Below are 18,351 nucleotides of genomic sequence, written 5' to 3' on the forward strand. Positions count from 1 at the left end.
ACTACTCAGGTGACTGAAGAAGAAAAAGTAAGCTCAGGGCACTACCTCAACCACTATTCAGACGTAACTTTAAGATGGGTAGCTTACTGACAGGTTTTGCCTGGATAATATAGGAAGATAAAGAATTGGAGTTACACTTCTGACTTAATTAGAGCTTGTTTACTGAAGTTTGCTATTTTGTACATTCACTCCCTAGAGCTGCTTCCTCCCATCAGAAGTGACCCTTTGTCAGCTGCTTTGAGGGCAAGTTATTTACTTAAGATAACTGAGACCACCATTCCTTTGCATCTTTGAATTTGCAAAGTTGCACAGAAAATTAACTTGGGGTGGGAACCTAAAGACTGCCTCTGTATCAAAGCATATGTAAGATTCTCACCCTGTGTAAGCTGCGGGAGATCTGGTCAAGGCCAGACCCTCTTAAGCACTAGCTAGGACCGGTTACAAACTAGTGGAGTTCTATTTCTCTGGGTGTGAGGTGAATTCCTTACTGGATTGGGTCTTTTTCCCATACAGGAGCCTTTGCCACCAAGCATGTGCTAAGTCCACCGTGCATACGTGTGGCTCTGCCCCGTGTCCGTGGACTACCCATGCAGTGTGAGTGCTCTGTGTTGTGTAGCTGCGATTAGAATTTCTGTCTTACATTTGATAGGAAGCTACAGAGACTTCCTCATAAAGATGTGGGAATAACTTTTGGAAATTTTAAATATATCTTACTTGGACTCTGTACATCAAGGGTTCCTCCTTCTCTTGTTTTCCAAGATCAATTCCCTCATGTCTTCTATTTCCACAACTGGAGATGGTTGCAATTTTTATGGTAGCCTGGTGATGCTCTCAATGTTTCTTTTCTTGTGGTATTCCAAGATACTTCTCCCACAAGCTGTACAAAACATAAAACCTTTCTCCTTTCTTTCTGGTACCAACACTTGAAATAAACAACAAGGCATGCACTGGCCAAGCAAACAGCTCCTTTTCCCCTTGTGTATCCAGCCCCAGGTCTGGCATGGCCTGATTCTTTCTTTCACAGGAGATGCCTCAGCTGCTCTGGTAAGTGACTTGTCCAGAGGGAATGACTGATGGGTGTACTGAGTGCCCTGGAGTGTGTGGCAGAGCCTGAGCCAGCACCCCATTTTCTTCTTTAACTTCTCTCTAGAGAAATCACTGAATCAGTCAATGTAGGCTGCAGCAGCTAAAGGTGGCAGCTGTGGGGTATCATGGGCTTCATGTGCCGAGTCAGAACCTTAGCAGTCCACCCCAGTGGACATTTCCTCTCCTAGTGAGGTTTGGGACCTTTAGCTGGAACTGGATAATTTAGAGTAACTATAGGAGTCTAGGTGTCCCTGAAACAGAAAGCTCATGTTCTGAAAGTTTGTAATTCTTGACCTCTGTGCAATGTCATACAAGCAGCTTTACCTTTCTAACTCAAGTAAGTGTGTGCACATGAATCCTCTGTACCATGCGAGTCTGTGCACACCATTCCTCCACATCATACCGCCCTTCACTGGATTTTCAGCAGACTCTAAGCAGGCAGCAGGAAGGTGCAACAGTAGGAAAAGAAAACCCTGCCATGGCCCTGGGGGCAGGTAAGCAGAAGCAGGGGCCTGGGTGCTTGTCTGGGGCTGCTGTGGGCCTTCTGTGGTTCCTGCTAAGCTGGAAATGGGGGCAAACATTGGGAGAGCTGTCCGTTACTAATTGGCAGCTAAGTGTTACAGAAGTTATTGTTTTTCTTCCTGGGTTACCACCAGTGTTAGCAGTCTGGCTTCCTGCAGTTTTAGGACAGCCAAGCTTCCTGATTGTTTGTTATAAAGGTGTGGTTTCTCAGGCATGTTGCTGCAGGTTGTGGGTCAAAGTTCTGTTTTGTTGTTATTTTTATCATTTGTTTATTCAGTCTCTCAGTTGTATCCCTGAAAGATACGTGCTCAGTTGAGAGAAGCACAGTCTTTGCAAGTATGTAGAATGGGTCGGTGGGGCATATGTTTTCCTGTCAGTGACTGAGTTTGAATCAAAGATAGATAGATAGATGAGCTGAGCTTGGTAGTATACATCTATAATCCCAAGTTTTCAGGAGCCTGAGGCAGAAGGACTGTGTGAACTATGGAATAACTTAAGTCAAGCCTGAGCAACTTAGAGAGGCCCTATCTCAAAGTTAACAGGGAAAAGGAGGCCAGGATATAGTTTAGTGGTAGGGCCCATGCTTAGCATACAGGGGGCTCTACGTTCAGTCCCAAGACCTGGCGGGGGGCGGTGTGTGTGCAGAGAATGCTTAGATTATACAAGCATAGTTTTTTTCCTACAATGCCAGAGTTGGGATTGTACACTTATCATCAGCAAAATGCTATTGAATTCCTTCAGGGAAACTGAAATTTCCCATCCAGTTCACTGCATGTCTAGGAACTGTCCAAACTGGGAGAAACAATGGTCCCCGAGAAACTGGAATATTGGCAGGAATCTTACACTGGGAGAAGGAAAGGGGAGGGCAGGAATGTGGGTACAGCCAGAGAAGGCTTCCTCCCAGAACGGAAGTCCATACCATGCTGACAACTTGTCAGACCATCTCACAGGAAAGACAGAGCTGAGTTAGTGATGAGTGACTGATGGGCAGGACCACACCCTGACCAGGACTGCTTAGCTATGCATACCTCCTGCCCTCTGTTTAGACCTAAACTTCATGTCAGGACCCCACAGATGGACTAGAGGGGGTCCCTGAATCTCTCTTTGTTTTCTTCGAAGCGTGGCCTGGCTGAATCCCCTTTCTCTGATTTCCACTCTTGCTTCTTTTTAACTTTTAACCAAGTGAGGGGATATATGCGCCTAGCTTATTAGGGTTGCCAGTGCCCAAGTGTTGACCCTAACAGCTCTTGAACATAACTCCAGAAAGGAAGTTTTACTTCTTTTGTGGTATGTCCTATGAAAAATTTGAGAAAGAAGTGACTGAAAATGCAGAAGTGTAAGAAGGTATTTGGAATAGTGGATAATAGTTAAGACATATGGTGTGTAAACTCAGCATAAAGTGTGGCCGTGAACAAAGGGAAAAAGCAAGGAATCCCAAGCTAGCAAAGTAGATGCCAGTAGACTGGAAAATTCAGTGCTAAAAGAGCTAGGTATTTATGGGGGCTAGGATTCTGTGCAAAACCAGAAGATAATGTCAGAACCCCTGGAACTAGAGTTACAGTTAGTTGTGAGCCAATCAGTGTGGTTACTAGGAACCAAACCGGTCCTCTGGAAGAGCAGCAATGCTCTTGACCATTAAGCTATTGTTCCAGTCTGTGTGTCCTTCTCACCCCAAATGGCTGTATGAACCAACCAGCTTGAAATATATTTCTGTGAGATCCTTTGAATACTGAATATAGTTATCATCTGATGTGAAAATCTGGTGCCATTTCATATGGATCCTAGTGTGAGTCACGTTCATTTTCCTACCTGTTCACTGGTCAAGGATTTGCAATAGCACTTCACGGAATTGTTGTTCCAGAACTGTGACATTTCAGGGGTGAGGAAATGACCAAAAGTCATTCTTGACTCGACTGTGGAATATCTAATAGAATAGGCAATGGGAGAGGCACAGCATCTTTCTTTAGAATATCTTACCTCCTGCCAGAGCAGTAACAATTAACTTAACACTTTCATATTTTGTATGGTTATATGTGCCATATACATATATATATATATAGAGAGAGAGGGAGAGACTATATTATAAATCATTATATGTATAAATAACATTTGCCATTTCCCCTCAGAATATGTGGACTCTTCCCTGTGGGAGACAGACCTTAGAAGATAAGCAGGCATCTTAGCCTCATACTTCAAGTATCACTTGAAGTGTGGTAATAGAAATAAAAAAGAAAGCAAATTGTTTATTTTTCAATCAACTAAGTAAACATGGGCTCCTGCCCTAGATATAAAACAAGATTACTGTTAAATGGTATCAGCATGTAAACACGCAAAGACTTCAGCACTGGGTGACAGGGGTCAGATGGTACCAGAGTGACCCTAATACTAAATAAGAAAAGAACCCTATCCTTGCCCATGGAACCATCCAGAAAAGGTGCATTTTATAATCTGTTCATTGCTCTGCAAAGTGTGACCACAGAGTTTATCTTAATTATCATCATAAAAGAAAGTTAAAATCAAGTTGATAGACACCCAAATAACATACTCGAGGGAAGGAAAGCCTTTGTGGAAGTTAAACCATGAAGCTCTGGAAGTTTCCCCATGCAGCTCTATGGGCTCCCTTCTCACTAATCTGCTTTTCTGTAAGAGACATTTACTTTTCTTCTCTTGTTCTAATGCCACTACCTGCAGCTCCATACAAATGGGAAGAAATGTCCCCAGATCTGTAGGTGCCTTTTCTTAAAGACAGATGCCAACGCCCTCCTTGATTTCCTCAATAGAACTCACTGTGCCTTCTCAGAGAAGAATGGATGCTGCTGTGGCTTGCCACTTTTCTGGCAAGGAATGGGGTCCCATGGAGGGAATTTTGACAGGAAAATTTCTAGCTTTGACTCAGAGCTTAGTTCTTTCTCAAGACCTAACTGTGTATTTCCAAATAGTATGTTTGTAATTTTCTGATGTTTCCTGAGAGATTGTCAGTTCATTAGCACAGGGTGTGTTCAATAGTTTATGTTAAGAAATATGGATTTCTTGAAACCAAGGTTGGATAAAGCACAGGGACAAATAGCCAAACGAATGGAAACACATGAACTATGAACCAAAGGCTGAGGGGCCCCCAACTGGATCAGGCCCTCTGAATAGGTGAGACAGTTGATTGGCTTGATCTGTTTGGGAGGCATCTAGGCAGTGGTACCAGGTCCTGTGCTCATTGCATGAGTTGGCTGTTTGAAACCTGGGACTTATGCAGGGACGCTTGGCTCAATCTGGGAGGAGGGGACTGGACCTGCCTGGACTGAGTCTATCAGGTCCATCTCAGTCCTCGGGGGAGGCTTTGCCCTGGAGGAGGTGGGAATTGGGGGTGGGCTGGGGGGAAGGGGAGGGAGGCAAGAAGGGGGAGAACAAGGGAATCTGTGGCTGTTATGTAGAACTGAATGGTATTGTAAAATAAAATAAAAGGGAAAAAAAGAAATATGGATTTCCAGTTCACCAATTGGTATTCCTTTGCATTCAATCAACTAACTTTCGTTGTAGCCTTTTTAAAAATACAACTTCTCATGTTAATCAAAGAATAGTTGCGGCAATGGCCAAAGTCCTGGAATCTCAGTCAGGACATGAAGAGACGAATGCTGTGACTTCACTCTGAGATAGACACAGTAAATTTGTATCTAATATTTGTCACTAACCAATTCTGACAACCTACATACTTGTGACAGAACCACTAAGACCTTTTGAGTATAGTGTCTGGCAATTTTCCAGTGACATTCTATAAATCAATAATCTTTTTGGTAGACTGAATTATAAACCTAAATCAACATCCTTTTAATCAAGGTTTGTTATGAGATTTCACACCTACCAATGGCTTTGTTAGTCAACCTTGGATGATTAAAGGCTGAGATACAGATGTATGCACCAAGGAACTTAATATCCTCTTCTGGCCTCTGGAGGCACCACACATATGCTCGTGCATGCATACACACACACACACACACACACACACACACACACACACACACCTGCACACATACACATAGAAGGCACCACACATGCATGAATATGGACACACAGGCACATGCACTTCAACAATTAAATCGTTTAACAAAGTAAAGTGGAAATTACAGAATCTTTTCCACATGCTTTACTAGACAGTCAAGGCTGCAATTTCATCCCCAACATACAATATCTAAAATAAGAAGGGTATCATTCTCTCTTGCTTAGACAACTTGGAATGATCCCTTCTATTTCTTTATTTGATTCTCCTGGCTGTTCCTTTGATTATTAAAACCATTCTTTGTGGTCGATAGAACAGCAGGGACACTTGAGTCTCAGCATCAGGATTAGAGATCTGGTTAGTGGCCAGTTAGTACATCAGGTTTTCCAGTTCCTGGAAAAATTCTTCCCAGTGTCTATGCTCCACTTCGATTTATTTTGTTGTGACTTAAGCAGAGACAGCTTAAAATAAAATTTATTTCCATAATGAACAATTCTACTAAGAAAAATAGAAAAGAAATAGATCCCACCTGAGGCTAGAGAGAGAAAGCTCAGCAATTAGGAGCTCTTACTGCTAATGCAGAGGACCCAGGTTCTGTTCCCAGCACCCACATAGAGGCTCACAACCACCTATAACTCCAGGTCCAAAGAATCTGAGGCCTCTCTGACCTTCATGGGCACTGCATGCAAATGGTGCATATGTATACACTCAGGCACACACATACACACACACATAAAATAAAATAAATTTGTAAAGCTTCTACATATGTGTTTTTACCTTCGTCTATCAAGCCATAAAACAAGAATTAAGCCCTAAAGGTGTGAGGGTCATTCTTTATATGCAAATGTGTCTGCAGAAAGTAGGATTGATATTATGTGAACTTAGTTGTGCCACAGAAATAAGCCTGAAAAGGGAACCACTTGTGCCTGGGAGCCCTGTGGGCGGCTCCTGCTGTGGGGGCAGACCTGACAGTGGGGATTGTTCCTGCTGGACCCTGGGCTGGTGGTCACCCCAATGCTGGCAACAGTGTTGGTGTGGTGACCACAGGGGCAAGAGGGTCAAAGCTGCTATCAGAATAACCTGACTTCCAGGAACCTGGGGTCCTGGCTAATCTCCAGGATGCTCTTTTAAAAAGATTTATTTTTATCTTTATTGATGTATTCCTGTGTACATTTGTGTGAATGTCTGCTACATGTGTGCAGCTGCTGGTAGGAGCCAGAAAAGGGACCCCTGGAGCTGGCAATATAGGCAGTTTTAAACTGCCCAATGTGGGTGCTGGGAACCAAGCTCAGGTCCTTTGAAAGAGCAGTACTTGCTTCCACCCACTAAGCCATATCTCCATCCACTTCCCCATGATGCTCTTATAAATGAATTAGGAGGTATGGCTACTAAATTTCACTTGATCTGCATAACCAGAAAAAGTTTTAGGACAACTGAACAAAAATCTAGCTACAAACATAAAACAGACCATCAAAGCCCTTCAATAAATTCTCAGGACTGCAATAATTTGTGGATGAAGGGAAGTCTGGGCCTCCTAGAGGAAGAACCCTAATACAAGACCAAAAAAAATGTTCTATTAACATTTTTCCAGTTTCCCCCAATGTGTCCTCTGAAGTGTGGCTTTTTACAAGAAAACTGCGCATATCAGACACCAGCCTTGAAATTAAATGCCTCTTTTGAACACGGGTTTGTGGAGGTCAGGTGATTTGGCCTTTTAGCCAGATCCTACTCACAGTGAATCAGGGCTTTCCCAGGACCAATGTGGTGATTTTCTGAGTTACAGATGCATAAGTGGAATAAACACACTCCAGAACAGGCAGAAAGCTTGTCTTGCCTCACTACCTTTGAAAGGAGAATATAATGGTAGGCAAGGCTGAGTAGAAGCCACAGGAACTCGCCTATCCATCAAATCATGTCCCCAAAGCAAGAGCATATTCCTGGAGAGATTACAGAAACTAGTGCTACCATAAAGAGTGTGAAAGACACAGGCCATGGTCCCCACCACATCCAGATTCAGTTTATCCATTTAGTCTATTCAGAGTTCAGGTTTAGAAAATGGCAACTGACTATCCTCAACTTAACCAAGCAGGGGCCCGAACCGCATCTGCTATATCCAATATACAACTATTGTATGTTGCTTGAGTTAATTCATTCAGTTACCTCATGTAACAGTTACCTCAGGTCAGTACACTGCCACTGTCTTCACTACCCTTAATAAAGATGTGATAAGCAGTTTAACTTCAGCTAAGAAGGTCACCAATATACCTCAGTGTCCTACCGCAGGAACAAATTGGCTCTCCAGCCCTGTGATAAATTTAATTAGCCTGAACCTTGACTTCTTTTCCTTTCCACAAGCTGTCACTCTGGTCCATTATGTTGATGACATTATGCTTGGGGGATCTTGTGAGCAAGGCATGGCAAAACCTAGGGACATTTGCTGTCAGAGAGCAAGTAAATGACAAAAATTCAGGGCCTTCCTGTCCAGTGAAGTCTCCAGGCACACAGTTGTTTGAGGCAGGTAAAGACATTCCATTTAAGTTAACATATAAGTTGTTCATCTAACCCCTCCTAAAACCAAAATAAGAAGTGCAATATTCTGTGGGCCTCTTTGGATGTTAGGTTAGCTATAGCTCTCTGAAGTACCTGGCTTTGGGTGAGGCCCGGAACAAGAGGAAGCTGTACAGTTACTGCACATGCCACTGTGCCGTGTGGTAATACCCAGCAGATCCAATATGCATGAATGATCGTGGCTGCTCTGGCTGGCCACAGTAGCCGAATCAATGGAGGCCCCTTAAAGTTTAGGTGCAAGAGTTAAGGAGATGGGTCAGGCAGGAAACACTTGTCATACAAGCATAAAGATCCAGAACCCTTGTAAAGCTGTAATCATAGTACAGGGAGGGAGGCAGAGACAGGTGAGTCTGGAGTTCGAACAGCAAGCCTTATCTAACTGGCAAGTTCCAAGCCATAGGAAGATCCTGTCACACACACACACACACACACACACACACACACACACACACACATACACACACACAAAAGTCAAAATACAAGATGGTTGACACCTGAGGAATAACATCCAAGGTGGTCCTCTGACTTCCACATACATGTGTACACATACATGCACACCAAAGGGACGGGGCGGCAGGGAGAGGAGAGAAGAGAGGGGAGAGAGAAAAGAGAAGAGAGGTAGACAGACAGACCAACAGAGATTTAGGATACCATCCCTTTAAGAAATGGCCCATGGCCTCTTTCTGGGCCTTAATAGAACAATTAAGTCTGGATCGTTATCTTAACACATTCTTAACACTCATTTCTGAGTGTTGCTTGATCCGCTAGACCATGAACTGGGGTTATTTGGTGCATGGCTTTCACACTGAACTAGTGAAGGTGTAGCTGGGCTTGGGCTGACCCTGCAGATACAAGTTAAAAAAAAGTAGCTCAAATTCCCGTGGTGCTGTTCCCACTGTACTGCCTTCTTTCTCCACAGCAGGCGCCTGTGGCACCATGGGGATTTGGAATGAGTCTGGCCTGGTCACAGATGCTTCTGCATGGGGTGCAGGCCCTGGCCCAGCATGTGCAGCTGCAGCACGGCAGCACTTTCTGTGCGCCCCCCCCCCCCCCCCCCCCCGTGGGCAGAACTTGGAGTGCCTGGTCGATCGTTTGGCTAACTTGGAATATGAATGGAAAGTCATCTGTTTATTAAAAGATTTTCATTCTAAGCAAAGTATGAAAAGTATGTTGGTTTACAATTGATTCAGTTGGATTCCCATTCTCATTGGGTTAATAGATCAATTCTCCCTTAGTTTGTAATGTTCCTCCCTTTACAAATCTCCAAATGGAAAGAGAAACACTAAGGTTTATGTGTGCTTGGCTTTTTGGATGCCATGTTTGATTTTATCTTAGAGACACTGATGCCTTGCACTGTGGTTCATGCCTCAACAACAGAGAGGCTTACATACTTATTCACATGAGTAGAGACTTGGTGCATTTAATCAACTATATTGAAATGAAGGTTGGAGAGATGGCTCTGTAGGTAAGATCTCTGCCTTCCAGAGGACTTGGGTTCAATTCCCAGCACCAATATGGCTGTTCACAATTGTCTATAGCTATGATTCCAGCAGATCCAGTGTTCTCTCTGGCCTCTGAGGGCACCAGGGACACACATGGGCTGTTGTCAGTCAGTCTCCCACTTGGGATTGAAGAGGACAAATTATTGCTCTTTTACAATCTACAGGGAGTCTTCTCATCAGCGGCCACAGAGTCTGTCACCTCTGGTCCTCAGATGACTTGTCAGCTCTTTTCCTGTGCTCCTGCAAATAGTGAACCCAATGGCCTGGGCAGCTGCTGTGCCTGTTGCTCTTCCTAAGTACCCCAAAACCAATGGTTTCAGGCTTCTCTTGTAAAGCTGCTCCTTATGTGCAAAGAGCTGAACCCCTAGAGTGGCATATGCAGGAAATGACAGCCACCTCTTTTCAACCAAGGAAGAGAAAAGCACATACACTTAGAAATGGCAGGTAGGATAGGAGCAGGAGTACCAGGCATCCCAGCAACGTAAACCCTGGATTCTAAGGCTGAAAACACCCTTGCCTCAGCCCTTGCCTGCCTTCAACTTAAAGTCACCCCCTTCCAACACTCCCACTGTCACCGCCGATGTCCTCAGCACCTGCCATTCCACAGCCGTGGGCTGCCCTCCAGTTTTCCCTGACCACGTTACGTTTAATGGTCTCTCATTGTATCTGTGTCCTGCATAGACTGAGAGCTGTTCACAGCCAGCTTTTCCCCATGGTCCTTAGCATAAAGCCCAGGACATAGAGCAGGTTCAGAAATGTTGACCAGGGTGCATCTTGTGGCTCTCACAATTTTTCCTCCATTCGAAACCTCTGGAAGCTCTGGACATATTGTAAGTGGTTGAGAATTTTTAAATTTCTGAGATTGTAGCATGTTTTCTCTCTTTTCAGGACCCTCTTCCCAGACCATATAAGAAAAACGGAGGAATCATGTCCATGATCGCAGCTTTCTACAGCAACAAGTCTGTCCTCATCACAGGGGCCACAGGCTTCCTAGGCAAGGTGCTGATGGAGAAGTTGTTCCGCACCAGCCCCCATTTGAAAGTTATTTACATCCTTGTGAGACCCAAGTCTGGACAAACACTGCAGGAGAGGGTTTTCCAGATCCTCAACAGTAAGGTATGTCCTGTGGGGTACCTTGTATGACTTATGATGGGCAAGGAGTGACTTTGCTCATGTTTCCTTACAGCTCTGTAATGTTAGTGTTAACTATCATCTTGACAGGAACTAGAGTCACCAGGAGGCAGGCCTCCAGGCACATCTGTGAGCGGTTATTTAGGTCAGTTTAGCATGCCTGTGGGGGATTATCTTTAATTAGGTTATTTGAGATGGGAAGGCCTCCCTATGATCGGTAGCACCATTTGCTGGGTTGGGATCCTGGGTTGTATAAAGATGAGTGAGCGTAAGAATGTATAGCTCTCTGTTAGGTTGTGGATTCAATGTGACCAGTTCCTTCAAGCTCGCCCCTGCTGCCTTGACTCCTGGCTGTGGTGGACTGTACTTTCAACTGTGAGCTAAGTAAAACCTTTCACCCTCAAGTGGTTTTGGGGGGAGGATTTTATCAAAGCAGCTGTTAAAGAAACTAGACAAACTCCCAACTACATGCCAGAGCATACAGGGGACAGAAAAAAGAAGACAGACACAACAGTGACACCTGTGTGCTCCCCAAGGAGGGCAGAGGTGCTTCAATTATAATTGGGCCAGAAAGGAAATCATCTTTGTAATGGTTTGAATCTGACATGTTCCCCACTGTTCCTATTTTGGGTTCTTGTTCTCTATTGTGGAATTTGAGAGGCTGTGGAACCAGTGAAGGTTAGGCCTGCTGGCAGAAGTAGATCAGTGGAGGGCAACCTTTGACATCCATGGCCCAGAGCAAGCTCTGAACACCATTGTCCAAGCTTGGCTCTCTCCTGGTGTCATAAATACAGTTCTGGCAGTATCCCTTTTTAATTTCTTCTTGTGTCACAGCTATTGTCTGGATGATTGATGGTTCTAGAAATCTAAGTGTTCAGTAACTGGTCACTATTCCATTTAGCTCTTGAATTTGCACAGGGAATAGCATAGGACAGTAGAGTAGAAAAGGCACCAAACCTGGCCCTACCCATTCCTTCCCACACCAGAGAAACAGAGCCCAGCATGGAGAGCTTGCCACAGTTGCCTAACCCACCCACATCTTGTTTATCTATACAATGTATCAAATAACAAAAGCTATTTCACAGGGATTTATGAGGATTAAATGAGATACCAATGCATAAACTATTATGTTGCATAATATAAAGATGTTATCAATGACCTCTGAGTTCTTTTACCCAGACAAGCTCTTTTGTTCATTATCCCTAAAGCCAAATCATGGATTGCCTAAACCAGTTTCACAGCCATCAAAGACACATACATTTCCACATTCTCTTCTCTATCAGTTCACCACGACTTTTGTAAGAGATAAAAATAGAAATGAATAAGTGATTTTTTTAATTACTGTTGTGTTTGAGATGGGGTCTTGCTATGTAGCCTAGACTGGTCTCAGGCTCAGAATCTACTCACTCAACCTCCCAAGGGCTGGAATTCCAGTCCTGCACCAACCATGCTAGGCTCATAAATAATCTAAATCTCCCAGATTTCACAAACCTGTGGTGTATCTGTTCACATCCACATGTGCAGCTGATCTAGCCATTGTCTCTCTAGCCTATGTGAATTAAGAGCATGTGCCGAAACCGCCCCCATCCTCCCTGAAAGCCAGCTGATAGAAGAGGCAACACACCAGCCATTTAGGATCCAAGGTGATTGATGGAGAGGTCACCATCTGTCATACATTGCCCCCAAGCCAGTGAGGTCTCCATGGATGACATTAGCCAACTAACAATGGGAACAAAGACAGGACTGATTCTATAGGAAGACATCTGGTCTTGGCAGGAAGTAGTGCCCCTAACTCCTGTCCACACACTCTGCAAGGCTGCCACTGGGCCACATCCCATGGCTGAGAAATACACAGGTGGGTGCCCATGAGGAAATGCCCACTGTCTTCACTTTCACAAAATTCCTTTCTGCCTTACCCTTCATGCCATTCTTGAATCAGAGTCCATGTTTCTAGGGAATAGACCATTCCTTCAACCAAGCACTGAGACATCAGCTTTTGGTTGCCAGTCTTTATCACTAACTGGAGGGGCAGCCTCTGGCAATCCAGGGTATTAAAAAAAAATCCATGAATGTGGCAAGGGTTAGACATTTCTATCTGAAGGGAAAATAAGGAAACATACATGCATTCTGATGGTAACTTTCTCTTTTACTTCAATCTTAAAAAAGATCCTCTGTCTGAAAATCTCAGTCTCCACATAGTTACATTCTCCATACATTCTCCATACATTCTCCACACAGCCACAGCTGTACATCTCACTTGCATAGCTCTCTCACTATACAGCCACATCCCTTCCTGCACGTACATCTCTCCTACATACACGTTTCTCTTCTATACAACTACATCTTCTATATCTCTCTACCCACTCAGCTACATTTCTCTTTTAGCACATACACACACACACACACACACACACACACACACACACACACACACACTTCAACTGCCAAACTCTGGACAATTATGTTACATTTTCAGGGTCTGACCCATTCTCATAACACACGATAAGTCACATAGTTTCTCTCAGGTTAAAGATGTCACACTGACTGGCCAGTGCATAACACTTGGCTGTGCATGTAGCCTGAGTGGTTAGGGTTCTCAGACAGAAAGCGACATTGAAACCCAGGATCTAAGCAATATACAATTAGTTGGCTGAACCTTGAGTGGTGAGAAGTATGTGCAGAGAGTCAACTGCTGAGAGAATTATGTCTACTAAAGTTGTTTTGTGCCTGACTTTGGTTTGGTAACTTGTCCTTGTGTATTCTCTGCAGGGGCAGCTAGTCTTTTTTTAATTTGTTCTGAAGTCTAAAATTAGCTGTCTTTGTGACTGGTAATACTGTTACTTTCCTATGTCAGTTATGAAAAATATCCTAGTATTATTTCTAGTCATCAGAATTAAACAGTTTAAGCATAAAATCATCTTCCTGACCATCCACAGCTATATGTGTGCCCAAAAGAAGGAATATTTTCATGAGATAAACACACAAGCAGTGGGGAGAATACCCATATCTGTTATTAGGGAAGAAATGTAGTGGCAAATGAGAAAAATTGCAGACAGAAGCAGCCGATCATTTACAGTCAGTGACGTCATGGCTTTGCCAAGTGGGGCTCCTCATCAGAGAGTTGTTCATCTGTGGGTCGGCCTGCTGAACACTGGTTGTCTCCTGCTGTGCTACCAGCAGCTGCCAGCAGGTCTTAGAACTCAACTTCATATACAGCAGTAGGACAGAGACAAGGTAACTACTATTTAAGAAAAAAAATTAAATGAAGAAAGCTATTCAAAATGACAGGTAGCAAGACTGGGCTGTATCTATTAAGAAATATGCTTGTTAGGAACTGAGAAGACTCCTTTAGAAGATTATAGAGTGGAGTAGGAAGAGGTATCTTACCTCATCTCTGACTGGACTCTCTGGTAAGAGGCCTCTTTTTCATCACTTTTTGTGGCCACTTGCTCCACCTTCTGGGAGGTTCTTCCCTGCCCCTCTGTTGCTGTGGTGGTTGGGGAAAGCTGTCTTCTCCTTGTCTTTAAGAAGGTGGGAACCAGTGGATGTATGCAGACTTAGTGTCAGGTGTTCTTTGAACCTAGAAAGAAAAGGAAGTCCCATGGTTAGTTCACACAGTAGGTCAGCCTGTGCCAAGTGAAAGGCATGAGTGAAAGAGTTGATGAGTAAGTATAAGAAGGAATGGGAGTTGTGATAAGATCCCAAACCTTAAATCCTGGAATGCCCCGAACTTCTTCATTCAACAAAGACAGGTTGAGTATCTATTGCCAGCATTGGGCTATATGTGGAGGGAAGTGAATGTTAATGAAAAGGTCTTACATCTCAAATTACAGAGGAAATATAGGGGTAATAAATGTAATAGTGGTTTTGGCAAATCAATTTGAGGAAACGTGTAGCACTTGCCACTCTTGAAACAGCATTATTCTTACTGAGTCTTCAACTAAGAAAGCATAAAAAGAGGCTAGAGATGACTCAACGGTTAAGAGTACTTGCTGATCTTGCAGGGGACCCAGTTTCAGTTCACATGGTGGCTTGCAACCATCCATGCAGAGCTCCAGTTCCATGGGTTCCATTTCCCTCTTCTGGCTTCTGTGAGCACTGCATACACGTGGTGCAAAGTTTGCCTCTGATTATCTATACCTAGGATTACAGTGGAGAAAGAGTTCAGTTCTGTCCATCAAAGCTCATATATTGCTTCCTTCTCCTTCTGTGACATATATAGCTGCTGCCTCCCTCTTTCTGTTTTCCTGATTATAGAGAGAGACAAACTTTCAAGGAACTTTTTAATCCACTGGCCACAGAGAACCAGAAAAGACTCATTTTCTTACTTAGAGCTCCTAATTCTTAAGTATTTTCACATTTTTTGATTTTTTTTTGTTTGTTTTTGAAATAGGATCTCACTATGCAGTCCTGGCTGGCCTGGAAACTGCTACATAGACTAAGCTGTCTTTGAACTCTCAGAGAGCTTCCTTCATCTGCCTCCCAAGCACTTGGACTAAAAGCATGGGCCCACATACAGCATTATGCTGTATTTTATAAGCCAAATCTGTCATTTAGCTTGGACCCTATGTAAGCTTCCCTGGAAAAGCAGAAGTTACTCAATAAGCTTTCAATTGTCCTTGAGGCAAATGAACTTTGAAATACAGAGGATGATTGCAGGCAAGGCTCACAGCCATGACCTCAGCTCACACAACACAGCTTGATTTAAGACAATGGAAAACAATGTTTTAAGAAATACTTCATTGAGTTCTTTTATGGCTATCACTGCTCAGCAGTTCATAGAAGAGACAATTAATCCCTAACAGGCATTTTAAAAATTAACTGAACAAAAAAGAAATAATACCAACTTTGAATACACTCTAGGTACACATGCTTATATGAAAATAGCTGTATATATCCTATTATAATGAAATAAAAATGATGTATACATTTTAGAGTGGCTAAATAAAGGGATTTGACATAAAAACACGAACTTTGAATTAAATAATACCTGAAAATAGAAAAGTCAAATCTGACCTTGTTAATTTAGATGATTGTATAAAGAAACCAACAACATTCCCATGGTTCTCCAGTCCACCCTGAGAGCTGGACTTTGTGACTGTCATTAATAGTTCTATTAACTCTCTCTAGATGACACAAAAACAACTGAAAACAAGAAATTTGTATTTTAAACTCCCAAAGCCTGCTTTGTCCAATTATTGCCTCACCCCTACCCAGGAAACGGTCCCACAAAAAGGAAGAGGCTTCTTGCTGGGCGTGCCACCTGATGGCAGAGTGCTGGGGGTGACTCTGGGTTCTACTTTAACACTACAGAGACAAAGGCAAGAAAGTTCTATAAATGAGAGATAACTAGAAAAAATACTAACATCACAGGAATTCCAAACATTTCATGGTTTACTGTGGGGGACCTCCCCTTACTCCGCCCCCCCCCCCCCAGGGTACTCTTGATCAGGGAGAAGCGAGAAATATTTAGATAGAAATATAGAGGAGAGAAAGACAGTTAAAAACATAGGATAGCCTTGGGAGGTTCTGGGTCAATCCCACCAGCCCCTTCTGTCTCTACTAAAGGACTTTTTAAAGGAATGCCAAGGGGTGGAGCATAAGACCTCCCCCAGCACAGTCAAGTGCAGACCATCCCAAATACCTGGTGACCATGCATGTGGTCAAGCCATCCCCTAGTGCAGCCCTGCTGTATAAAGCAAGCACAGATCTCACTAGAAAACCTTTGTGGGCTCCCACACATCCCTCCTATTAATTTTTTAAAGAGCCCCTCAGGCCCCATCAGATAGACTGAGGTCTGTCTTAGGTCATTCTCCATGATTATTTCTTCCATTATCCATCATGGAGGTAGGCTTTCCATCAAGCATACTCTGTCTTAGGCTGGAAGCTATCAAGAGCAAGTTGCCCATCCCTGACCCTCAGCCTCTGGCAAGAGGGGGTACAGAGCTTAATTTAGCTCTGGCCCAGGTTCCTATTGAGCTTACAACCTCCACAGTGATCTCCATAGCTGCCTCACCTCCCAGTACAGGAGTAGAGGATGATAAAGATGGCATATCTTTTTTGGAATGGGTCTTAAGATGTCTATAACAGCCTTAGCTGTGCCAAGCCCTTTTTAAATCAATAAACTTTGATGCAAACTTCATCAGAGAAATTATATCAAACTTATATTCAAGAGGAAACTCTATAGATCTATTTTACAAACTTATATTCATAAGGAAACTATTTTACAAGCTTTAGCACATATTTAGAAGAGATTTCTTAGAAGACCTACACTAGCAAGCATCTAGAAGAGATTTCTTAACATTTAAAAGAGGTTTCTTAAACTAACATTTAACAAGACAGGAAGTGTGCAAATCATTTCTAAAGTTCAGAGTTTATAGTCAGCTTTGCTATCATTCTGAAAGTTCTTGTGAGTTCTAAACAAGAGCCTAATTTGGCAATGGCTCTCTCAACCCTGGGATTTAGTGAGTTCTGTTGCTATGGAGTTGTAACACTTGTTGCTAGTGGCTGTATCACTCAGAATAATGCCACTCCCAAAAGTCACCTTTCCCACTGGCTCTTCCAGCCATTCCGGAACCAGCAGAGATGCACTAGGTGGCAGACTGTTTCTAACTAGGGGCTGTCCCTTTACCCAACTCATTGCAGCTCCCCTGTGCCACAATTCAGACAAACATTTCTGTTACAGCAGAACTTTCAGTTTGCTCTACCGAAAAGCCTCATATCAGGGCAAGGGTAAAATTACCATATTGAGCTACCATACAGCTCTTAGCAAAAACTCCTTGCACAGCTATTAGGCATTGTCTCAAACTTGCATCAATTTGCTGCTACTCAAACGAAAGCAGTGTGGCTCCAAGCTTAACTGAGGGTAAAATAGTGGCTTTTAGTCTTGACTGAGGGTAAAATGGGGTAAAATTCCCTCTTCTTGATTTTTTTAAGGCTGTATTTGCCATGAGTTCTTTCAACAATGCTGATGTTTCTGATAGATTTTTATTAGCCCATTATTTCTGACAAGGTTATTTGTTCACCAAAACTGCTACTGTTCAAAGGAGTCAAGAACATAGATATTGTTTCGTGAAACACATCCTTCATTAGCTTACTCTGAAGAACATTTTCATGATTTAGTATTTTCACTTCATTCATTAGCTTCTCAATCCCGATGTGATTTTTATTAGCAGCTGTGACATGAGTTATTAACTCAGACTGTAGTTGTAGCTTTTCAACCTTTAGACTTGGTACATTTTTCCTGTTCTCACAAACATCAGTGCATTCACTGAGCAAGCGTTTCATTTTAACATTGATTTCTTATAGGCAACTTTCAAGTGAAGCAACTATTTTGTAAGACAGCTGTATTTTCTAAAGTTTGGTCCCCTTCTACAAACCAGTTTTCCAGTGTACGGACCACTTTCCCTTGGTTTCTTAAAGTTTTCAAAGTGGCTTGTTGACAAACGGTACTAGCACTTTAATTATCTCCTTAGAGCTAAGTGGTTCACCTGTTCTTAGTTCTCAGGGGGTAGGACTAAGCTTTCTAGCATTGCTTTGGGGAAAACAAAAACA

At 43.1% G+C, this 18,351-nt stretch overlaps 1 protein-coding gene across 3 annotated transcripts in view; it reads left to right on the top strand.

Moving 5' to 3' along the window:
- Positions 1-18,351, top strand: part of Far2 (fatty acyl-CoA reductase 2) — a 123,164-nt gene that overhangs the window by 64,726 nt on the left and 40,087 nt on the right. For all 3 annotated transcript variants that reach the window (XM_016005186.3, XM_016005187.3, XM_076568355.1), the window contains exon 2: positions 10,555-10,782. In XM_016005186.3, the coding sequence (XP_015860672.1) occupies positions 10,594-10,782 (189 nt within the window). In that variant the 5' untranslated portion in view covers positions 10,555-10,593. The remainder of the gene's footprint in view (positions 1-10,554; positions 10,783-18,351) is intronic.

This window comes from Peromyscus maniculatus, chromosome 3, assembly GCF_049852395.1.
Source record: "Peromyscus maniculatus bairdii isolate BWxNUB_F1_BW_parent chromosome 3, HU_Pman_BW_mat_3.1, whole genome shotgun sequence".
Lineage (NCBI taxonomy): Eukaryota > Metazoa > Chordata > Mammalia > Rodentia > Cricetidae > Peromyscus > Peromyscus maniculatus.